Source organism: Vipera berus (genome assembly GCF_964194415.1).
Source record: "Vipera berus genome assembly, chromosome: 2".
In the NCBI taxonomy this organism is placed as follows: domain Eukaryota; kingdom Metazoa; phylum Chordata; class Lepidosauria; order Squamata; family Viperidae; genus Vipera; species Vipera berus.
In genome coordinates, this window is record NC_138203.1 from 127,270,541 (window position 1) to 127,295,808 (window position 25,268).

The 25,268-nt window shown below is 41.4% G+C and overlaps 1 protein-coding gene across 2 annotated transcripts in view; it reads left to right on the plus strand.

The window, feature by feature from the left end:
• Positions 1-1,932: 1,932 nt before the first annotated feature.
• LPAR2 (lysophosphatidic acid receptor 2) overlaps positions 1,933-25,268 on the plus strand; it is a 31,622-nt gene continuing 8,286 nt past the window's right edge. The window contains exons 1-3 of one of the 2 annotated variants that reach the window (XM_081319901.1): positions 1,933-2,210; positions 20,279-20,360; positions 20,825-21,576. In XM_081319901.1, coding sequence (XP_081176027.1) covers positions 20,844-21,576 — 733 coding nt within the window. In that variant the 5' untranslated portion in view covers positions 1,933-2,210; positions 20,279-20,360; positions 20,825-20,843. Of the gene's footprint in view, positions 2,211-2,330; positions 2,448-20,278; positions 20,361-20,824; positions 21,577-25,268 lie in introns of those variants that run through there. The other variant, XM_081319902.1, reaches the window with a different exon arrangement.

Below are 25,268 nucleotides of genomic sequence, written 5' to 3' on the forward strand. Positions count from 1 at the left end.
CATGGTTTTGCTTTATGTGCTACCCCAGATACGTATCAACTTAACTATAATCTTTTTAAAAATAAATTTAAGAAGATATAAAGGGACGCGGTGGCTCAGTGGGTTAGGACGCTGAGCTTGTCGATCAGAAGGTCAGCAGTTTAGCGGGTCGAATCCCAAGTGCCGCGTAACAGAGTGAGCGCCTGTTACTCGTCCCAGCTTCTGCCAACCTAGCAGTTCGAAAGGACGTAAAAATGCAAGTAGAAAAATAGGGACCACTACGGTGGGAAGGTAACGGCGTTCCATGCGCCTTTGGCGTCCAGTCATGCCGGCCACATGACCACGGAAGACGTCCTCGGACAAGCGCTGGCTCTTCGGCTTTGAAACGGAGATGAGCACCGGCCCCTAGAGTTGGAAACGACTAGCACGCAGGTGCAGGGGAACCTTTACCTTAAGAAGATATAAACCTAACAAGAAGAATAAACTACTTTGCAGGCTGATACATAGTACTAATTTTGTTTTAATGATGATTTGTTGAATAAGCTACAATGACTGATTCATATATTACAATGAACTAATATGGCTTGCTTGAATCTGGCTTATTTGAATTCAGCCACAGGTTTAATAGCCCTATGGTTTGTTCTGTGTTAACATAAACATTGTGTTTACCCAACACACTGAACCACAACTAGGCAATGATATTTTAGCACAGTGTGCAGTGCAAAACAAATCTTTATGATTAGTTTATGTCTTAGACTTAAGAGACTCTGAATACTGATGAATTAAACTAAGTTAATCAGGGGAAAATGTGTCATGCAGTCACATAAGAGTTTAGAACATCCTTTTCCAACAGGGCACATACAGATGTGTTGGGAGTGAACCCCATCATTCCCAGCCAACATGGTCATAGGCCCTACTGGCTGGAGATGATGAGCTCTGTAGTCCATCACATCTTAAAGGACCAGTTACAAATCTCAGGTGAGATCTTTCGCTTTCGAAACCTGGGAGCAGAATCAAAATCCCTGCCTCGCGTGTAGGTCTCCACTCCTTCTCTGCCCACCAAAACCTCCCTGCTGAGTACAAAGAGGAATAATAAGAATAAGAATAAGAATAAGAATAAGAATAAGAAGAAGAAGAAGGAGAAGGAGGAGGAGGAGGAGGAGGAGGAGGAGGAAGGGACCTTGGAGGTCATCTAGTCCAACCCCCTGCTAAGGCAGGAAACCCTATACCATTTCAGACAAATGGCTGTCCAGTCTCTTCTTAAAAACTTCCAGTGTTGGAGCATTCACCACTTCTGGAGGCAGGTTGTTCCACTGGTTAGTTGTTCTAACTGTCAGGAAGTTTCTCCTTAGTTCTAGGTTGCTTCTCTCCTTGACTAGTTTCCATCCGTTGCTTCTTGTCCTGCCTTCAGGCGCTTTGGAAAATAGCTTGACTCCCTCTTCTTTGTGGTAGCCCCTGAGATATTGGAAGACTGCTATCATGTCACCCCTCACCCTTCTCTTCGTTAAACTACCCATACCCAATTCCAGCAACCGTTCCCTATATGTTTTAGCCTCCAGTCCCCCAATCATCTTTGTTGCTCTTCTCTGTACCCTTTCTAGACCCCCTTCCTACACCCCCCTCCTCCATCTCCCTCCACACACTCATTTCGTCGAAGCCCTGTTTCTCTCTTCCTCCGGGCTTGTTAGGGTTTCCCCACTGAGCCCCCTTCCCTCTTCTTCCCGAGCCAGCCAGGCTACCGAACCCTCCGTGTTCCTTTGCAGAGCCCTTTCCCGCTCTCCAGGCAGAACTGGACGATCTTCGAGACCACAGAGGGCTCAGCTACCTCGGAACCACAGGAAGGCCGTTCACTAGACTCAGGTTACAATTCCTGGGTGGCTCAGGTCTCCTGCTAGGGCGAAGAGAGGAAGGCGGGCCTCGGGGAGGCCACCGAGAGGGATGGGCCGAGGGAAGGAGGCAAAGCTTGCAACATTGCCTCCCAAGGATCACTCTTCCCAAAAGGCTTCCGCGGTGGCAAGAGGCTACTCGGCGTGGTCGCGGGGTTTTTCCCCTTCCAGTTTTCTGGACAAGCCAGGAAAGGAGAATAAAGGAGAGGCCGAAGCTGCCCCACCCCTACGGCTCGGGGCTGCCGCCCCAGCAAGCCCCCTCGCTGCCAGGGGTGGGGAGATCAGCGGTAAAAACCGAAACAAAAAGGCCGAATCGGCGTGTGGGAGGTGTGCTCCTGTGCTCAGGTAAGGAAGGGCTTTCCGCCTCGGTGCAAAGGAAAAGGGAGGGTTTGCACTGGGCGCGGAAAGTTTGCAACGGCAAGAGCCCGCCCGCCCGCCCGCCCGCCGCTTGCTTTGAAAACAAATGCAAAAGTAAGGTCGGTCCGCTGGAATTCGTTTTAGCCTCTCTGCCTGTTGCGGGGCGAAGGAAGGCTTTTCTTCGTTTCTCTCGGGGAAAGGACTCCTCCTCCCCAACGACTCCTTGTAAGTCTGGAGGGATGCTGGCTGGGTCTTCCTCCGCAGAACCTGCTCTCTCGGCTCCAGGTCGGGAAGGAGGAAGGGCAGGGAAATTCATGTTCGTTTTGAAAGGTTAGCCTTGAAATACGAGTCTTAACTTGCTTAGGGAAAATACAGGGTTTTTTTTTTAAAAAAAAGGGTCCAGGAAGAAGGAAGGCGCATTGGTCTCATCAGGCATGGGGCAAGAAATGGCTTCTTCTTCCCAGCTGGTTGGAATTTTAAGAATCTCAGGGTTGATTTTTAAAAAAAAATGTTTCTGGTCCTCATGGTTAGTAGAGATGGGCTAAGATTTTCGTTGCTCCGGTGAGGAGGGTACCGTTCTGATGAAAAAGATCATATCAGCATCCATGGTTCCCTCAAACACTGAAGTTCCATGCTAACAATCCTAGTTAATCATCATTCCCACACAGTACATAAGGGTTAGTTTGCCTGTTGTTGTTTTTTTTTTCCAACAAGAATTGCAGAACTATGTACGGTAATAAGATGACATGAAAGACAATAATGGATTCCATACTTAGAGCAGAATGTGATTTGTTTGTTCATTGAAGAAAGTTGCCAGCTAGGCAGGATTTTTAGGTTTCGCTGGAGATTAAAATGGTGCCAGGAATCACAGGTGCTAATTCAAAGGATTAGGGGTGTGTTCACACAAAGTTTAAAGGTAATATGCTACTAACCGTGGGGAAGGTATTTATGTGGTATATTTAGGCTGCCTGAGTGGTAGCACTTAAGATCTTGGGCTGTTATGAGGGAGTCCCTCAGCCATGGAATCCCACACAGTGACTTTGAGCAAGTTGCTGTCTCTGAGCCCAGCTTGTGTCACAAGATTGTTGTTGTGGGATAAAGTAGAGGTCCTGTTCTTAGAGAAGTGGGATGTAAATGAAATCTATCAATAAAAAATATGCCCACTGGTCTGGCACCAAAGGATCAGTGTCTTGTGTAATCAGGAGCACAACAATATTTGCATTGGCTAATTACTGCCAAATCTTGGGTTAATTCTTTTTCAGAGTAAAAAAAAATTACTGTTTGGGGGGGGTGTCTCTAGTCACCATGCCCGTAAAAGAAAGGTCTCAATGAACAAAGGGAAGGGAAGCAGAAGAGATGCTGTACCTAAAGTAAACCTATTTAAGAGTTGTAGTTTCTTGCTTCTACTATCCAAGAATTAGTCTTGGATAAAACCCTCCTCCTGGATCTGAAGGACATAAAAGGAAGGCAGGCCAAAAGAAAGACTGGTAAAAGCAATTGTGACTTTATGCCTTACTCTTAGTTTTACCTCTACCAGATTTACAGTTTTACAGCTGAGTTTTATTGTCTGAACATAGGTTTTCTCTTATTTCCTACTGCTCTTCCTTCTTCCACACAACCAATCTGTCCTTTCACATAGCTGAATACGCTCAATATGAAGAAGACCTTAGCTGGATAATGGAGTAGAATACTCAAACACTTGATACCAATTAGGATAGTTGTTGCTGTGGAGTGATTAAATCAATTTTATTTTTATTTTTTTTACAAACTATTTGCTCATTCTAATGAGAGGTGAAATGGTGTGAGGTAAAATAAGATAGTCGTGGATTGTGCTTGGGATTTTCTCCAGAAAGAGCAAAATATCGTGAGCTGGCCTTTATATTTCTATTCATATATGCTGCATGTTTTTATTTGGCATCAGTCTTCTTCAGCCAGCACTCCCCAGATGTGTTGGAGAACTCCCATCATCCCCCTATGTCAGGGGTAGGCAACCTCGGCTCTTTTATGACTCATGGACTTCAACTCCCAGAATTCCTGAGCCAGCTTGGCTGGCTCAGGAATTCTGGGAGTTGAAGTCCATGAGTCATAAAAGAGCCGAGGTTGCCTACCCCTGCCCTATGTCATATGGTCAGAATTCTAGTCCAACACATTTGAAAGATGGTAGGTTGGAAAAGGCCTATGTCCTTTTCCAGAAAATCATCAGAGGCCATTATTTCTCTTGAGAGCCAACTAATGCATTCCTGACCCCATGCAATGAACATTCTGTTCTCATTTGGCAGTAGTGAATGTTATCTGGATCATAGCACATACTCCATGGTCCTTCATCATCTGTCAGGTTCAGACTGAGGCCTTGAAGGAATTTACTCCATTTAGTAATGCTTCTGCTGCAACTCCTCAAACAACCATAAATTAATTATTTAATCATTAATTGATTAAAGACAGAGATATGTCATCCTCGGAGCTAGATTGGAAGGAGAGGAATTCCAAGATATTGGAAACATTTTTAGTTCAGGGTTTCTTGAAGGACTGTCAATAACTGGAAAAACTCATGCACACACACTACCTAAATTCTTATTTTTAAGATAAACTAGCAGTTTTGTCATCAGCTTTGTTTTTGGTTAACTTATAAGCATCTGTCATGAAATAATGCATGCAGTAAGGAGATCGGGAAAAACGTCAGTGGCATCATCTCAGTTCACCACCAGTGCTGGCCAGGTATTTTAAACCTCAGGTAAACTGGATTGATTTTTTAACATGTTACAGGGATTGGTTGGTGGAAAACCTTATGCATTAATGTCCATCTTCTTAAGAAAACCCTCATAAGTTCATAAGACAGGGCTTTTCAACCAGTGGTACGGGTACCACCTGTGGTACATTGGCACCTGGCAGGTGGTACGCGACCATGCTAGGAAAGTGGTAGCAGTGGAGGGGAATGAGCTGAACCGGTGGCAGCACCGCACAAGCCTGGGTGAGAGATGGCTGGAGCTGCAGGGCTGCCAGGGCTCAGTGGAAGCGCCAGGATCAGCGCCAGGTTCCAGCTGGAGCTCAGCGCTGATCCTGGCATTTCTGCTGAGCCCAGAAGAAGCGCCGATCAGGTGGAATGTTGCAGCATCTCCAGGGTCTTGTGATTTACATTCAGATGCTTGGCAACTGATTCATATTTATGACGGTCACAGTGTCCCAGGATCATGTGACCAAAAGCTGCTGCAACCATCCAGCAGACGGGGGGGGGAATAAAAACCAAACACCCCACCCCACCCCTCCCCCACTGCCAATCCTCAACAGAAATGCTCACAACAATGAAAACCTCAGACAGGAGGAAGAGCGCTGCCGGGTGGGCAGGCAGGTGTCTTGCTCGGATGTGGCTTGGGGGACACTTTTTTCAGTGCCATTGTAACTTTGAACGTCACTAAGTGAACTGTTGTAAGTTGAGGACTACCTGTACTTCATCATTTTTTTCCTTTTTTTTTGTCATCAAGTTTTTGACACCTTGCTAGGTGACTGGTGGTACTTGGATGTTGCCATATCCTAAAAGTGGTACAATGGGTGAAAAGGTTGAAAAGCCCTGGTATAAGAAACCTCCAATATACATTATTAAACGTTTCTGTAAGAAAATTCCTCTTCATTTACGTTTTTCAGTGTAAATTAACAACCATAAAATTACATGCAGTTCACAGTCCTCCAGATCTTGCTTTCCTTTCTTTCTTTTTGACATTTTCTTTTTTTATGTTTTATTTTAATCAACTGTACATTTTGATTGGCATTTTACCAGTTTAGCATCAACATTTTCTAATTTCCTTACAAATCATACTATAATTTCCACATATCCGGCTGACAGAAGATTTATTATCAATTATTCTCCCACTAGAGACAAATGACAAATGAGTGTTTGTCATCCAGGTTTTTTTCAAGTTAGGAATTTTCTGATATTTTTTCAAGTAGAACTATTGACCAAATTTTATTTTCAATTTTTTAAATTGATAAATTATCCAACTATTTTCAATGTTGAACAATTAATAATTTAGCTAGCAAAGCTCCTGGTGACTGCCTGGACAGGTCCCTGCAGTTTTTTTGGAAAGATTTCAGAAGTGGTTTGGCCCAAGGTCACATGGGACTAGAACTCACAGTCTCCTGGTTTCTAGCCTGCTACCTTAACCACAAATATATTTTACCCCATATCCTTTCCATCAAATATATGTAAATATATTGGTGTGAATATTTTTTTTTTGTTTCATTATAACATTCAGTTTATCAAAAACTTTTTTCCAAAAATTGGACATTTGTTTTGGGGTAGTTTTGGGATATATGGGGAATTCTTTATGAAGGTTAAATGCCACTGATGCAAACTCTTCAAATACTGTATAGTCCCTGAGAAAAACCAACAAATCCCCCAGTCACTGTAATGCTTGCCATATATCAAACTGTTTTCCAGATCAATCTCCCTTGCATTTTTCAGACCTAGAGAAGAGTTTTCTTACAGTTATCTATTTCCAACAATAACACATATTTTGGAGATAGTGTTTTACATTGAGAAAGGTAATTTAATATTAATTTCTCAACAATTGTTGATGGGTGATTTGTAAATTATTTTAACTTTCTTACACAAAAATAGTTTATATGAATCCACAAAGCCACAATATTTTATATTCTAATTGCTGCTCTGTCTCTTCTTTACTATGAGTTTATGAATTCTTATAACAATCTAATTCTACATACAAGTAGTCCTTGACTTGTGACCACAGTTGAGCCCAAAATTTCTGTTGCTAAGCAACCAAGTTGTTAAGTGAGTTTTGCTCCTTTTTGCAACCTTTTTTGCCCCAGTTGTTAAGTGAATCATGCAGTCATTTAGTGAATTCAGTTTCCCCCCATTGACTTTGTGTTGGAAGCTGGCTTCCAAATCATGTTGCAAATAGTGATGACATCACCCTAAGATATTGAAACTATCCTAAATACATGCAAATTGCCAAGTGCCTGAATTTTGATCATGTGACCATGGGGATGCAGCAATGGTCGTAAGTGTAAAAACAGTCGTAAGTCACTTTTTCAGCGCATTGTAACTTTGAACAGTTGGTAAATGAATGGTAATAAGTTGAAGACTTATCTGAATTGATTTTCATTTGGCCAGTTCTGTATCGATTATAAAATTCACATAGATCATTTGGGATGTTAAAGTAGAAATATGCTATAGAATTGCTAGGTCCCTATCCTTCTTTGTAATATTGTTATTTTAGATGTTTTTTTTAAAGAATAAATAGCTTAAGTATTTACTCAAATCATATTTTCAACATCTGTCACTCTTCTCACTGATCTTATTGTGGATCTTATATTTTGGCATATAAATAAATAAACCTTTCAAAATGGATGGGCTGGGATGACCTAGTCCTAGCTTGAGAATATAATTTAGAGGTAGATTCCCCTGTCTTTTTTTGAGAACTACAGATTATCTTTCTATTGATCGTTGGATTGTTTTGAATTGAAATAGAATGCTTCATCCTTCTTTTACCATTCCGTGAAAAACTTTTTCTAGGATCTTCATAGACGTTTAATTTTGAAAAGGCCATTGTTTTACTTACAGCAATTCTGTAGTTAAATATTGACACAGATCTTTCTTTCGGTGCTTAGGGTTTAAATCTTATATTAATCAAGCAGCAGAACAAAGAAAATTATGCAAAGCTAACAACTTTAAAAATATGAAAGGCTATGAAAGAACTACTACTACAAGGAGGATACATAAACCAGAGAATAATAATTAAAAAGAAACCCTCACAATTAGCAGTCAATGAAATATTGATTGGAAAACAGCACTTTATTGACAAAATAAATGACAGGCTTCCAAAACATACATGAACAGTTAAAAAAAGGAGAAAGATTGGATATTTTAGAAATTAATATCTCCCCAAAACGTTTATTTCTAAAACATTTTTAAAGTAAAAGGATGCTCGTTGACCCCATTTTTTACTATTTGCAGAAGTACTGTATATAGTTTAAAAACAGTGTAAAATTATAGAAACTTTATACATGAATAATAAAATCAGACAATTATATATAGGGAGACGTTATTAACTTATAACGTCTGTAGATGCATTTAATATTAACTTTCTCTTTTTTATTGAAAAAGTTTTACAATACATTTTTTTAAAAAAAAAGACAAAACCCCTCCCAACCCCCTCCCCTCTCCCCAACCCTCCCCAACACCTCCCTCCCTTCCCCCCCCTCCCCGACTTCCCAGAGCTCAATACAGGGTATAAAAATACAAGCAATCATAGTCTACCTTATGCAAACAACAATAAAATATTAAATCTATCGCACTTTAACTCTTATAAAATAACTACAAGCAATTTAAATATCACATCAATACTTATTCAAATTCTAGATGAAACTTTTTAGTCCCATATTTATTCTGGATATAATCAATCCATCTTCTCCACTCCACAATATATCTCTGTTGCGACTGGTCTTTCAATATTAACTTTCTCAAACATGGCACACTCACGAAAAAAGAAGTTGCAATATTTTGCAGAAGTATCAGGTTTAACAATTAATCTAAAAAAAAAAAAGGCCCAAACCGTCAATTACTGTGCATTTGTACCCTCCAGGAATACAAAAAAGTATCCAGTATCTTAGAAATACCTTAAATACATAAGCCTTTGAAATACTTCAGTACAGAGTTAACAACAACAAAAAAAGAATGTTAAACCATCATTTAATAACTGTGCCTCCAGCATGACAAAAAATAAACTCCAGAATTTTCTTTTCTTTTTTCTTTACTCCTCTCTGCCACATTGGGATTCAAGACCTGCTGTAAATCCATAAACTGCTTCTTCTTTTCAACTTCATCTTAGAAGCTAGAACAGAGCTGTCTCTTTTTGAATAGCAGCTCCGGCTTCTTTGTTTGTCATATCATCCCAGTTAGATCCTTTTATTGTTGAGTCTTGGCTTGTTTGCGGCCACCCCCACCCTATGTTCTGTCCCAAGGTCAGCTTCTGCTAATGGCAAAGCAAGGACAGGCACCCCTGCAAATCAGGGAAGGATTTACCTGGTCAACAAACCCCGGCTCCACTCCAACTTTTATCTCTCCTTCCCTGCATTTCAAAGGGACTTCTGAACTGCTTCTCCCTTTATTCTGCCTCTTTTGCAGCTGAGGTTTTGGGTCCCTCAAGCAGACAACTTGGCTTTCCAGCCATTGGTTACAAACTAGTAATGTCCTTTTTTAGTATGGAAGGCGGAGTAGCGCCATTATCTTGTACAATACATCTTGTTCTGTGGCTACCTCTGCTTAAACGTGTTAGGCAGGTTTGGGGAAAATGATGTCAATATTAACAACCGCCACCATCACCCCAGTAAAACCTGTTCAGAGGAAAATGTGGGATGTGTAGGAATATGGCAGGGAAACCTCTTTGAAAATACCTTCAGTGCTTCTCCATAAATCACAACAGAAACAAACCCATTCACCAGCCACAAGCTTCTTGAGGATTCGTAACATACAGCCAGTCAAAAAAAGGGGGGGGGATGGGTGGGTGCTCCAATATTCATATAAATTAATTATATATTAATTGTCTCATGCCTTTCTGGAAATGACTCGCTGCTGGAAAAGTTGTTAAGTTGAGAAATACAGGTTTGTGTTTCCAGCTTCTGACCTCACCTTTACTATTACACATGATTTTGGACTTACTGCATATTTGTTTTAGCCTACACGATCTAACCTTCTGTGAAATGAAAGCTCATCGCCCTTCTTGGTCTTAGATTTAAATTCTTCAGCAAATTCTTCACATTTTAGTATTTTTGCTTTGTTTCTCTATGACAGGGACGCATGGGCCGGATGCGAAACCGCGCCTACCTCATTGCCGGCAATGGCAAAAAAGTCGTGATACATTGCGACACGTCACGTGACGTTGCAAGTTTGACACCCCTGCTCTATGACGTACATTGGTTGGGGTTCGTTGTGTTCACTGGGATTGGCATTTTGCTTTCCCATCCTAAAAGGATGGCTAGAGACCCCCTACAAAGCAAAAGACATGAGTAGGATAAAAAAAGATTTTGATTTTTATCCTGGAGGTTTGTCATTTCTTCACCACTACATTAATGGAAAAGGTAGTAAGGAAGGAAAGAAAATTTCTGGGAAGAATCTTAGTCACTCATCTCTCCTTTCTTTCACTTTGAATTGGTGGCATTGGCCCATCAGAAGGACCCTTTGGATTAAAAAGAAAGTCATTAGATGACTGGTTTAAGAAAAAAAAATCCCTTGTCCGTTCAATATTAAGTTAAAAGTAAATCTGTCTACCTCACCAAACCCAAGCTTTACTTGCATCCCTTTGACAACTGCAGTCATTATGACATCACTGAAAAACTAACCAATTATAATTTCTCTTTTGCCAAGAAAAGCCAGTTTTATGATTTGCGTCTAGCATTGCCATTGGGAAGATCTACCTTTCCTCCATTGGTATCTTCCAGAAGTGCTGGGACTGCTGGAGGGTGCCAATAATAACCCATCTGGTCGTTTCTAGTTATTTTCATCATAACTCACTCAGCACTTTAAAAACAAAACAATCAGTTGCTGTAAAGCAGGGGTGTCAAACTGCTGGCCCACGAGCCGGTTGCATCATGCAGAGGCCGCACCCAACCCAGCTCTGGCAATGCAAAAAAAGTCGTGACACGTCACGTGATGCAGCGAGTTTGACACACGTGCTGTAAAGTAATCGTTGCTGCTCTTCTGAAAGGGTGTTGTAGTACATTGCAGAGCCTGCCAAAGAAAAAGCCCAAATAAAGAAGATGTCTAAAGAAAATTCAGTGCTATCTAGCCAGTGGCCATTAGGTAATTTCAGATTCCAGACTTAATTATGTTTCAGTGCATCTTTAGAGGGCAATGAGCATTGCTTCAAAGGTGTGTAATGTCCTAATGCTTGGCACATGCCGCACACCTCTATACAAGAAGTGAATAAGATGCATTATAGGAGCTTTTTTTCCCTTTAATTAGAGTGAGATGCCTGCTGAGATGTTGACTCTTAAGGGACACGAAAAGGCAGCAGATTTTAGTTAAGCGCCCTGATCTGGATTGTCAGGGAGCTTGTTCTCCAGGTTATGGCAAGCATGCTTTTATAATAGGCCTTCCTTTGTGTTTTGGGTGAGATGGCATGCATCATTGAGATCTGGGTGGGTGTGGTGTACCATTTTGGAAACATGCCTACTTGGGTTTCAGGTTTGGCATCAGCTGAAACTCCAGGACACGGCTGGGGAGAAAGAGCAGCTAATGCCATTTGGCCAGCAGTGAGGGCTTCTACAGGCACTGCGCTGCATTATTACGTGAAATTATTATCTCTGAATTAAAGTTAAATTTGGGGGACATATACAAATGACACCACCCGTGGCATACCGATTTTGTGCACTGGTGGGGTGGAATTGTCAACTTAAGAGTATGTCCTTGTAAATTTTAACAGCTTTATTCACCAGAATTTAACTCTGAAAATGTTCTTTTGTATAGAGATAAAGTGAGGAAAAAAGGTTTCCTGGGGAAAATTGTGGCAGTGATCCAAAAAATTAGGAATCATCTGATCAATACAATTTGTAAATGGCTATGGAAACACTCTGAGCAGTTTGATGTCACCGATACCATTTAGATCAGACATGTCAAACACAAGGCCCGGGGGCCGGATTCGGCCCGCGAAGTGGTTTCATGTGGCCCGCGAAGCCATCCTGGAAACAGTGAGGGAATGGCCCCCACTGCCTTGGCCCTGGCCCAGAGACCCTCCTCCTGCCAGAGACCCTCAGATCTGTCCCACTCCTGCCCAGGCCCCCATAGGCACCCTTGATGCGAATGATGTAGAGCTGGCCATGCCCACCCAGTAGGCCATACGCACTCTAGCCATGCCCACCCAGTAGGCCACGCCCACCCAGTAGGCCACGCCCACCCTGGCCATACCCACCCGGCCCCCTGAGGGCAACCGCAATGTTGATGCGGCCCTCAATGAAATTGATTTTGACACCCCTGATTTAGATGCAATCATTGTGAGAATCCTGTTGCACTTTTCACATTATAGCATATTCTCTTCACTTTCTGTAGGGCAGTGGTTCTCAGCCTGTGGCCCATGGACCCCTGGGGGTTCCGCGTTGTCATCATAGGGGATCCACGAAGGCTTGAAGAAATGCTATGATTTAAATCTTGAGTTAAGTCTTGGTGGCCCGTGGCCAATGGTCCGTGGCCACAAAAGGTATTTAAAAGGGGTCTGTGGTGAAGAAAAGCTTGAAAACCATTGCTCTGGGGCAGGGGTGTCAAACTCAATTTCATTGAGGGCCGCATCAGCATTGCGGTTGCCCTCAGGGGGCCGGGTGGGTGTGGCCAGGGTGGGCATGGCCTACTGGGTGGGCGTGGCTAAAGTGTGTATGGCCTACTGGGTGGGCGTGGCCAGCTCTACATCGTTCACATCAAGGGTGCCTATGGGGGCCTGGGCAGGAGTGGGACAGATCTGAGGGACTCTGGCAGAAGGAGGGTCTCTGGGCCAGGGCCAAGGCAGCAGGGGCCGTTCCCTCACTGTTTCCAGGATGGCTTCGCGGGCCACATGAAAGCACTTCGCGGGCCGGATCCGGCCCCCGGGCCTTGTGTTTGACATGTCTGCTCTAGGGGAAACTGTGAACTTGCTTGAGCCCTGCCCTTTCAGTCTTGCATTTATAATAATCTGTATATTTCTGGACAGTCAAAACAGTTATGCAATGTTCTCCAACGATACCTTTGCAAAAAAATAAAAAATAAAAGATCTAATCTAGTTGCACAGAAGAATTCCTGAGGTTAAGCATCTTGTTTTCGTCTTCCATTTGTTTATGTGCTATGTTATTTCACAATTACCAAATATACTTTCATAGCCTAATTAGTTCATCCAGAGCTCAGGCAACTCAGCAGGGCCAACCAGATGCCAAGGGAGAATTTGAATAAACAGATTCCGGGATGACTTTGGGGATGACTCCTATTACCCAATACGAATGTATCATCCTCCTGGGCAAAGGAAAGAAATTGCAATTACAGGTAGTCCTCAACTTATAACCATTCATTTAGTGACCGTTCAAAGTTACAACACCACTGGAAAAAGTGACTCCTGATCATTTTTCATACTTCCTACCATTGCAGCATCCTCATGGTCACAAGATCAAAATTTGGACGCTTGACAACTGGCATGTATCTATGATGGTTGCAATGTCTCGAGGTCACGTGATCATCTTTTGCGATCTTTTGACAAGCAAAGTCAATGGGGAAGCCAGATTCCCTTTACATCCGTGTTACTAACATAACAACTGCACTGATTCACTTAACAACTGTGGTAAGACAGATTGTAAAATGGGGCAAAACTCACTTAACCGTCTTGCTTAGCAATGGAAATTTTGGAGTTAATGGTCGTAAGTCGAGGACAAGCTGTATAGCAGGGATAATGGAAAATACATATGTATCTTTCAAATATTCTCTTAAAGATGTCATGTTCGAACTGGAACCATCCAGATGTTCTGGATTTGAAATGCAATGTATCCTGAAACATATCGATTAGGAAGAACTGCTTTAAAGAAGATGGGAAAAGGTGCCTCTTTTGATTGCCCTCCATTTTATAATCACAACAAACTTGCGTGGTAGGACACACTGAAAAACAATAGCCTCAGGTTGTTTGGGATGAATTTAGTGCAGAGTTACTGAACTCCTATTGACGCCAGAAGTTGGGTTCTCGCATTCTGCTAAGCCAAAATTATGCTTTTCAAGCTACATTTGCTAAGTTCATGCAACATCAGATCCAAAGAAACGCATTGTGGTTTAATGTAATGTGTGAACCAAGCAAGTGGGTGTTTCAGTTAAATCACAGTTTAAACCCAGGAATCTGAAACTTCAATCAATACAGTACACCATTTAGCCTTGGAAGCATTTAAAATATATATCAGTATCCCGGAACTCCCAAGATTTTTTTAATAAAAATTTTTGTTGTTAGCTTTTGGCTTCCTACTTTAGCATTCCAATCCCCCATGATGATAAGGACATCATTTTTTGGTGTTAGTTCTATAAGGTGCTGTAGGGCTTCATAGAACCGGTCAATTTCATCCTCTTCAGCATTGGTGGTTGGGGCATAGACTTGGACTACTGTGATATTGAATGGTTTCCCTTGGATTCGAACTGAGATCATTCTGTCATTTTGAGGATTGTATCCCACTATTGCTTTTCCTACTCTTTTATTGACTACGAAGGCTACTCCATTTCTTCTGAGGGATTCTTGCCCGCAGTAGTATACCTGATGGTCATCTGAATTAAATTCACCCATTCCTGTCCATTTTAGTTCACTGATACCTAAGATGTCGATGTTCAGTCTTGTCATCTCTTTTTTGACCACGTCCAGCTTTCCTTGATTCATGGATCTTACATTCCAGGTTCCTATGGAGAAAAAATCTTTACAGCATCGGACTTTCCTTTCACCACCAGACACATCCACAGCTGAGCGTCCTTTCGGCTTTGGCCCAGTCGCTTCATTCTTTCTGGCGCTACTAGTACTAGCCCTCTGCTCTTCCCCAGTAGCATATTGGACGCCTTCCGACCTGAGGGGCTCATCTTCCAGCGTCATACCGTTTTGCCTTTTGGTACTGTCCATAGGGTTTTCATGGCAAAGATACTGGAGTGGGTTGCCATTTCCTTCTCCAGTGGATCATGTTTTGTCAGAACTGTCTGCTATGACTTTTCTGTCTTGGGTGGCCCTGCACGGCATAGCTTCATTGAATTATGCAAGCCCCTTCGCCACAAAAAGGCAGTAATCCATGAAGGGGAATGAAAAATACCTCCCCCATATTAACATTTTAAACTCTTCTACCAGTATCTGCTTATTATCACTTTGAAATTATTTTTAGTTTGCCTTTGTCTTATCTGTACTTGATAGCAAATACTCAGCAAATTTTTGAATCTCTATTATAAAGCAAACAATAAATTTTACCTGAGTTTCTGGTGATGTGTCACTCTTTATATTTCTTGCAACTAGGCTATACACATGGAGTCAGGACTGATGGATGCCTAAAAGGATTAAATGGAGAGCTATGACTAAGTATGGGAGAAGGACGCCATCTGAATTTCTTTTGTGTTACAGAGGAACCTCTGAGGACCTCTGAGTTTTCAGAAATGGGTTTGGGTTATAATGATTTGTAGAACCATTTGTTATGGGTAGAGGTGATATTCAGTCTATAGATGGGGTACAATCCAGGGGTGTTTCATTCTGTGTTTCAGAACATTTAATTTGTAAATGATATAAATTATTTCTCCAGAGAAAAAAGAGCTGGTAGAGGTTTTGCTCTCAGACATTTGGGGGATTCTCGAGTGTCATCCTTGTTCTGAGCAATTGTGCAGAGTACAAATAGTCCTCGATTTACAACAGTTCATTTAGTGACCAGAGTTCAAACATCCCTGAAAAAAGTGACTTACGACCCATTTTTCCCATGGTCACGTGATCAAAATCCAGAGGCTTGCAACTGGTTCATATTTATGCCTCTTGCAGTGTCCTGGGATCATGTGATCGTGTTTAGTGATCTTCTGACAAGCAAAGTCAATGGGTAAACCAGACTCACTTAACAAATGTCTTATTGACAATTGCAGTGATTCACTTAACAACTGTGGCAAGAAAGGTCGTAAAATGGGCCCAAACCTCACTTAACAAATATCTTGGCAACATAAATTTTGGGCTCAATTGTGGTCATAAGTTGAGGACTACCGGTAGTTGCTTTTACTTGGTTCCTCCAGCTAACTAGTGTGACTAAATTATGGACTTTACATCCTGAGATCCTTGACTTTCCTAGTCATCTAGACTGATACAAGATTATCAAATTCGATGCTAATAATTCAGTACTTCGACAAAGTCTGGAACTGGAATATTCAGGGTCATAGATCTGGATCATAATCATGGGCTTTGTCTGGTCCTACTTTAGTTCCAGAAAACTAATTTATTCAATAAATCATGGTTACAAAAATGTTGGCTTAGCAAGGAGCATGAATTCAGTTGTAGATTTCTCATATCCATATAGAAATCACACTTAGCTAAGTGTTCTCCAGTCTGAAATTAGACTACAGTTGTCGACATTCTTAGCCAAGGAGAACTCTGGCCAAAACCTTATACCTAGTTTTTGCAATAGCAGCATTCCATTTGCATGTTTTGCACCCTTTGAGACTTTTAACAGGCATCTGTCTTAGAGTTACTAACTTGTAGTGAGTGCCAGTAAAAGGGTAGGGGGGGTTGCAGCTGGAAATACATGAAAATGAATTGGAATCGCCGTTTCGTTACAGTGTGATAAACAAAACTTGCAGCATTATTGTTTTTTTTAAATATATTTTCTGAGTAAGAGCAGCTGTGGTTACAGAAAATCTTTTAACATCTCCATCTCCTACATATCCAGTTTAGGGAGGAAATATTTCTGAGAAAGGGTTTCTTATCAGATATGGGCAATTTTCCCCCAGCTTGGCTTCTGTCTTATCCCAAGGGTTCTGCATCTTCAGCAAAACTTAGTGGGTGAAGTGAAGGATATTGTGATACTCCCGGTTATTCCTCATCTCCTATCAGCTTCTCATTTCTGCAAACCATATCCTTCTGTTCATGTGCTTCCCTAGTATTACTTCAAATCTGAAGATTTTGGCCTAAAGTGGAAAACATTTTGTCTAGTTGATTCCTTCTCAACACAGATTAGATATTTATGCAAATTTGCAGATTGGTTTACAGTTTTGATTATGAGACAGAATATTGTAGAAAGAAAAGAGTTATGTTGCAACCATTGAGTAAGACATAAATTTATAATTTGGACTTATAATTGCTGTACAGAAGATAGAAGCTCTATCTTCCCCCCCCCCCTTTCTTGCACTTTTAGCTTTCTCTTTGGGTTTTTTTTTCTTTTCTTACTTTATGTTAGTTTGTATTAGTTTTTCTCTTTTTAAAAGAAATAGCTATGGGTTTTGAGTTGTTTGTATGTCTATCATGTACTAGGAAATAAAGCTGTACAGCACTTTGCATTATGCTAAAAACTGCTTTGGAGAATATGGGTGAGTGCATATATAGGACTTCACTGCAACAGTTTAAATGTGTTTTTTTCCCCAGGATCTTGCTGTAGCTGCAGAGAACAACCATGCATCTCATAAAAGTTGTAGCTGTTTTAAGGAAATTTAAATAATACTATGAGTACTTTCGTGCGTTTCAAAATACCTTTTGATCTTCAAGTCTGAAATGCTGCATACTCGGAATATTTAAAGCATGGTTCTAATGGATTTAATTTCTGCATTAAAATATGAGTTTTATAATTATATCAGTAAGGTCCTTCCTTCCTTCCTTCCTTCCTTCCTTCCTTCCTTCCTTCCTTCCTTCCTTCCTCCATAATTTTACAGGACCTGCTAAATCACAGGCAGAAGGGTGTTGAGAGAGGCCATCTGGTCTGTTTACAGTTCAAATGTTTCTCTGGTCTCTACCCTTTTAGCCCATGTACTTTTAGATATTCCTTTTTAGGTGTAAATGGATATATTTTGGGCATTTACATCCTGCAATTTTATTATATTCCCGAAGTAGAAACCGCTCGTTGTTTTTTCTTTTTCTTCGTAATGAAAGCTGAGATTCTTAGAAGCTGACATTATAAGAGGACCACGTTAGAAGGAGTCTGGTAGCGCCTTTTGGGACTGACCAACCCCCCCCCCAAACAAACAACCCTTTACCTGACTTTAAAACACCATAAAGCTTATTTTTGCTTTAATTGCTTAATTCCCCCCAAAATCAAAGGGTTTCAGGCAATCTCAGAAGGCCTTAACAAATACAGTGGGCTTTTAACCCATTGTAATTGCTAATTGATCAGATGCTGGCAATCCTTCTTGGAAAAATGCATGTAAACTGCATCTACATAACCAAACTACTTCCATCCCTGTTCCCATCTCAATTCTAATTTAAATCTTACCTTAGTCTAGCCCAGACATGTCAAACACAAGGCCCGGGGGCCAGATCCGGCCCGCGAAGCCACCCTGGAAACAGTGAGGGAACGGCCCCCACTGCCTTGGCCCTGGCCCAGAGACCCTCCTTCTGCCAGAGACCCCCAGATCTGTCCCACTCCTGCCCAGGCCCCCATAGGCACCCTTCATGCGGACGATGTAGAGCTGGCCACGCCCACCCAGTAGGCCATACGCACTCTAGCCATGCCCACCCAGTAGGCCACGCCCACCCTGGCCACACCCACCCGGCCCCCTGAGGGCAACTGCAATGCTGATGCGGCCCTCAATGAAATTGAGTTTGACACCCCTGGTCTAGCCACTCTATGCATTTGATGATGAGCTATAGCTCTTGGCAGTTTATAACCTTTAATAAAAACAGTTAACTGAAAAAGGTGCCAACTGACTCCTTATCATATTTCAGATAAGTAGTTTTCTACTACTTTCCTGGTTCAAGCGGCTTTCTTTATAGCCTACAGTAGTCAATTTTTAAATTTGCAGGTATAGTGCAAATGTATGCAGTGGAGTTTGCTCACATCAATGCCTATCCACAATAGCCTACACCACGGGTTACCAACCAGGGGTGCTCGCACCCCCTGGGGGTGCAAGACAATATTCCAGGGGTTACGAAAACCTGGGTTTTCAAAGTTATAGTGTATGTGCATAATTCGTTGCCATTATTTGGAACTTTTGTAAGGGGTGCAAGAATATATCAGAAGCATTCTAGGGGTGCAGGATTGGGAACCTCTGGGTTACACTATGTTGTTGACATAAATGCTGTTATTTCTCCAGTCTTTTAATGTGCGCAAAGTATTGTTGAGGATCTAGCATCAGACTTGGAAAAAATTGAGAAAGAAAGAGAAATCTTACTCAGAGCTGTTGCAAAATGCTTGATAGCTAAGAAAGCATAGAAAACAAATTGGTGTTAAAATGTGTGTGTGCAAAGAAGGCAGCACTATGCCTAGCTTTGCTCCTCTTAGCTTTACTGTGCATCTCTGCCAAAGCATAGTAACATACCCAATTTCTAACTGCAATTAACTAAATCTGCATTACTTATTCTGAACAAAAATGTGTGTGTGTGTGTTTACATATTATATTCCATTGCATTCCTGCTTGTAACTCCTTGAGCTAATACTAAATGGAATGTAATAAGCATGATATGCATATACCCCATACTCCATTAGGCATTTGTCCATAAAAACTAATTCTATTACTTTCATTATTAAATAAGTAACAGAATAAGATATAGTACATCATTCAAACATTACTAGGAGAGACAGGATAGAACCAAATCCAACTACAAAATGAAGTAGGAAATGTACTGGCTAATTTATGCATGGTTGTAATAATTAATCATCGTAGTATCTTTCTCAGGGTCTAATTTGTTTTTCCTAAATTCCTCTCCTAACAAGATTACTTTTTCTTAGGAAACAACATGAAACCCACTACCATCCTCTTTTTCTTTTTACCTAATTTACTCCATTGCCTCTTCCAAAGATCAAATTGTTTCCAGGCCTTAAAAATAACTGAATTTTGGTGCAAGACGTGTGTAGACTTAATAACCTGGTTATATCCGTGGAGAAGATTTAAATGGGAAGATGGAAAGCAAAGACATGAAACTATATTTAACGATTCTTCTACACAACTATGGTAAAACCATGACTAGTAAACTTCTTGAGCTAATGATACATTTCTGTATAAACAGATTTTTAAAACTTGGTCTTGTACAATGTATTAGAATATAGAAGAGACTGAATTTTAACTGTCACATTTCCTTGTACCATTTTATAGGAGGGGTTGAGTTTTACACCTCTGGCAAAAAGCTGTGCAAGTTAATTCAGGTTTTATGACTGATCACTGAGCACTTATGCTGGGTCAGAACAATGTTACTACCACCATCTTAATTTCATTTTAGTTGCTTTTCTGAAAACCAGAAAGTAAGAGGAAGAGAAAACAGTGGGTTCTAGGTTTTCTAGAACATGTGTCCCAGATCTAAGAAGGTGGAAGACCTCTAACCGATTAGATTTGTGGGTTTCTACCAATATTGTTAACATCAACCTAATGAGAGAAATTTCTTGTTTATTTTCTCTTTTGCTCTCTGTAGGTCACCGGCAATGTTGCTGTTTTTATCCTGACAAATAAGAAGCTTTTGTAAACAACAACAACAAGCCTTGGACAGAGCAGAGGTATGTAACTTGGCACTTTCCAGAATCTTTAGGCTACAGCACCCACCATTCCTTACTACTAGCCTTGCTAATTGGAGATACATAATAGGAGAGTATTGGATTTCCTTTCTCTAATTACATACAAGGAAGATGTCTACTATTTGTGAAGTGGGTGTTCTTTAAGATCATTCTCAACTGTTGGTAGAAGAGAATGTCTTTAGTTGTTTATCTTCAGTGAATTGGGACACGTGGTAATAATTGTATCAGAGGAATGCTTAATGGTTGGGACTTTCTTAAGTTGAAGTTTGGCGAGTGAATTAAGTCCAAGGTGGGCAGAGAGCTTGACATTAGCTAGACATGTCTCTTATTCTCTCTTTAAAGGTTGTGTAAACAAAAGACTTCATTTCTTTCTTTTCTCCCTATCTTCTGTTCTCTCTTTAAAGGCTCAGATTGTGTCATTTGGTTTCTCCCTCTCTCCCAATCAGGACTTGACTGCTTGAAAAGATGACTGTGTGCTATTATAATATGACAGTAGAGTTCTTCTATAACAACAGTGGAAAAGAGCTATTCCATGAATGGAGGCCCAAGGATATCTTGGTGGTTGCCCTTGGCTTGACAGTCAGCATCATTGTACTGCTGACCAATTTGTTGGTCATCACAGCCATTGTTATCAACAAGCGATTCCACTATCCTATCTATTACCTCTTGGGGAATCTGGCTGCAGCTGATCTTTTTGCTGGGATTGCATACATGTTCCTGATGTTCCACACTGGGCCAAGGACAGCTAAACTCTCTCTAAAGACTTGGTTTATCAGGCAGAGCCTCTTGGACACCAGCCTGACTGCCTCGGTTGTCAACCTTTTGGCCATTGCAGTGGAGCGTCACCAGACAATTTTCACCATGCAGCTCCATAGCAAGATGTCCAACCAGAGGGTAATTATTCTCATTGGCTGCATCTGGATAACAGCCCTGCTACTGGGTCTTATCCCTTCATACGGCTGGCATTGCTTGTGTCAGCTGAATGATTGCTCTACGATGGCTCCTCTCTACAGTCGCAGATATTTGACCTTCTGGGCACTTTCCAATCTCTTTATTTTCCTCATTATGGTGGTTGTCTATACTCACATTTTCATCTACGTCAAGCGGAAGATGGCTCAGATGTCTAAGCATACTACATTTCACCCACGCTACAAGGAAACTATGATCAACCTCATCAAGACGGTCATCATTATCCTCAGTAAGTAAAAGTACCAAGTCCCTACCCTACTTTATATATCGCCTCACTTCTCACCTCTTAGGAATTTCATCAACATCATCTAACTGTGATTTTTTTCAGTTGTCTCCTTCCTCCCAATTTGTTCCTTTATGTATTAGTTTTGCAATTCAGTCCTCATTCATTCTCTCTAAATCAGGGGTGTCAAACTCAATTTCATTGAGGGCCGCATCAGCATTGCAGTTGCCCTTAGGGGGCCAGGTGGGTATGGCCTGGGTGGGCGTGGCCTACTGGGTGGGCGTGGCTAGAGTGTGTATGGCCTACTGGGTGGGCATGGCCAGCTCTACATTGTTTGCATCAAGGGTGCCTATGGGGGCCTGGGCAGGAGTGGGACAGGTCTGAGGGTCTCTGGCAGAAGGAGGGTCTCTGGGCCAGGGCCAAGGCAGTGGGGGCCGTTCCCTCACTGTTTCCAGGATGGCTTTGCGGGCCGTATGAAACCACTTCACGGGCCGGATCTGGCCCCCGGGCCTTGTGTTTGACATGTCTGCTCTAAATGATCACTCACTCTTGTATTCAATTCCATAGATGTCATTCTTGACCTTGTATGTTCTTGTTTACCACACTGTTCTTAAATAACTCCTTCCAAACCCAGGCCTTCCATATAACACAGTGTTCTTATATTCAGCCAGTTAGCTTCTTTTGTTTTAGAAGGCACATACCAGTAGATAAAGGAGTATTCCTCCTTCAGGGTTGGTTTTTACGAGAACAGGATGTTTGGAACAACATCAATAGGAGCAGAGCTAGCATTTTCTCTTCACATGTCATCCTAGACGTGATGATGGTTTTGAGAATGCCAGAAGACAGCTACATAAGAACATAACTGTCTTGTTTTGTGTGTTTTTTTAATGGAAATACTGGGGACTGAAACAAGAACTTCCATATTTAAAAGATGTAATCCCATCAAGGCATTTTGAAAAAATGGTTGATGTTTGGAATCTTTTGAACAAATAACTTGAGATTCAAAGCCAAGCTAGAAGTAATCAGAACAACCGGCTTTTATAGTTCAGTAAATCTGCTTTATTTTTTCCCCCCTTTCATTTTGTTATTTGAATGGATTGTTCTGCTGTGCACAAGAAAAGCAGCAGGAGGCTGTTTTGCCTTAGCTGAAGTTATAGGGAACTGAGCCATATTCTAGCTGATAATTGCTCAAGCTGTATCATTCCCTGAGGACTAAGAGACAGCCAGAAGAATGCAGGGGGTTGTTCCCTCTGTTTTGATGAGCTGTCTTGGCTTTGTGTAGACGTATGTGAAGGTGTGACAAGGTTCCTGCTGGGAGAGAGGATGAAGGAGGAATGCATAACTAGACCAGAGGGCAAATTAACATCGTTTCTCAAATGGAAACCTGAACTGTTCTTTCTTTTGCTGTGGATGGATGGATGGATGAATGAAGGAATGTGCTTTTCTTAGCGATCTGCATGTGAACAAGAAAAAAAAAAGGTCTGTATTGTTTTTTGAGTATGGCAGCTTTGGGGCTTGCTTGGGCTGATTAGTCTTTTTAACATTGGAGAGTTTCAGTCCTAGCTCCAGTTTCATTTTAGGGTTATTAAGTAAACTGTTCCTCAATGGCAAACTCTCCAGCTATGACAGTTTGTGTGGCAGTCTGACCGCCACATTACTGCTGCCAGCTTCAAAGACATTCAAATAGGTATTTCAAAGAGGAACTGGTATTTTTAAGGTGAGGCCAGCCAGTATGTGCTAGTTGTGTGGCTCCAGATTGTCCCTTGACATCAAGCCCATTTATCCAAGTAGCAGTAGCTGTGATAGCTACTACAGTTGTAGGGTCTATTATCTGCCCCATCATGCAAGACGTTGCTTTCAGATCTAAAGGTCTGTGGTTTTGCTTTATTGCTGTTCTTACTTAGTGCTGTCTACAGTGTGTTTAGGCCCTGATAGTGTTGCCTTATTAGGCCATACTATCTCCAGTAAGTAAAATCAAGAAGTAAAAGCAAATTTCCCCTAGAATTTATGATTCACAGTGTTTACTGTTGTTCAAAAAAATACCTGAATAATAAACTAGACAATTAAGGAAGAATTGACATTTAGTAGAATACAAGAAGCTGGGTTTACATGTACAGATGCTGGGAAGTGATATGATTTTTTTTTGGGGGGGGTTATATAAGCTCAGCCGTTTTTATTTAACCGTGGCTTCTGAATTGGTGTGCTGTGTGAACTGAGCTACCCTGGTTCAGTGCGATACATGAATTCAGTCAGGGTATGGTGCTGTTCAAAAAGTACTGCGCTTTGTTTAAGAACAGGCAGAATTATGTGGCTTCTTCATCCATTCATAGAAATTAATAGCAGTTGTGGTAGATGGAAGCCTCCACTCTGCGTGATATACAGCAGAATGGACCATAGATGCCGCACGGCAGAATTTATGTTATTTTGAAAGTACTCTTTCCATAAACTTTTACAATAATTGCATGTCTTTTGATCCCTAAATGGTGACCACTTAACTATGGTTTATTGTTAAATTCATTTTATAAACTGTAATTTCAGGTTGGATTTCTATAAACCATCATTAAAATTAACCATATTTTTTTCATTTTGTACACAATACTAAATTGTGGCTGGTTAAAAGCAGGAGCATTTCTGAAGTCATTGCAGCTGCATCAGCAGAGTAGAGAGTTGATGAACAACAGAAGATCAGCAGAGTAGAGATCTGATGAACTTTTAGAAGAGGGGACTCTTCTAAAACACGAACACCAAAATATAGTTTAGCGTTGCATGAAAATAGAGGGTGCCTTGAAATAAAGACAAAAGTCAGCAGCATGAAATATCTAGAAAGGTTACTGAGATGTCAGCAAGAGGTGGTCATTTTTGTGTATGCTTGGATTCCTTTGTGTAAATGCACATACTGTATATTGATACTGCAGCTTTTACCAGATGCAGTGTTTTATATCTTCAATAAAAGCTTGATCTACCGTATTTTCCGGCGTATAAGATGACTTTTTAACCCATGAAAATCACCTCAAAAGTTGGGGGGTCATCTTATACGCCCAGTCGTCTTATACGCCGGAAAATCAGCGTCTGGCGGGAGCCGGCAGGGCAGTCCTGCACATGCGCGCACTCCCCGGCTGCTAAGGAGCAGCCGGGGAGTGCGTGCGTGCGCAGGACTGCTCTGCGGGCTCCCGCCAGACGTCAGCCTGCCCTGCTTCCTCCACAGTGAGAGGGGAAGGCGTGCCTTCCCAGGCTCGCTGATTTTCCGGCGTATAAGACGAAAAATCTTGAAAATCATCTCAAAAGTTGGGGGGTCGTCTTATACGCCCAGTCGTCTTCTACGCCGGAAAATACGGTACTTTTTATACAGGGAAGGGTATCCCAATATGAACAGGCAGAATCACTGTATGACACGAGCAACTATGCAGAGGTGTTTAAATAAACAAACGGGTCCTCTTCATAATAAGCATTTTTTTTCTTTTGAAAATGCCCATCCTGCTCACAAATATACTTTGGTTTATTTATTTTGCAATAGATAAGATTAAGAGTGCATCGTAGTTTCATGGGCCATTACATTTATGAAGCATTTTTGCAAGTGTGTTGTTTAGCCTTGATGCGGTGGCGATTAAATACCAAATTGAATTTTGTTTCTTCCAAAGTTAACACCTGTAAAGAGGTAGATAGAAACGGTGAGAAAAGGAGTTGATAGTCTGGGTTTT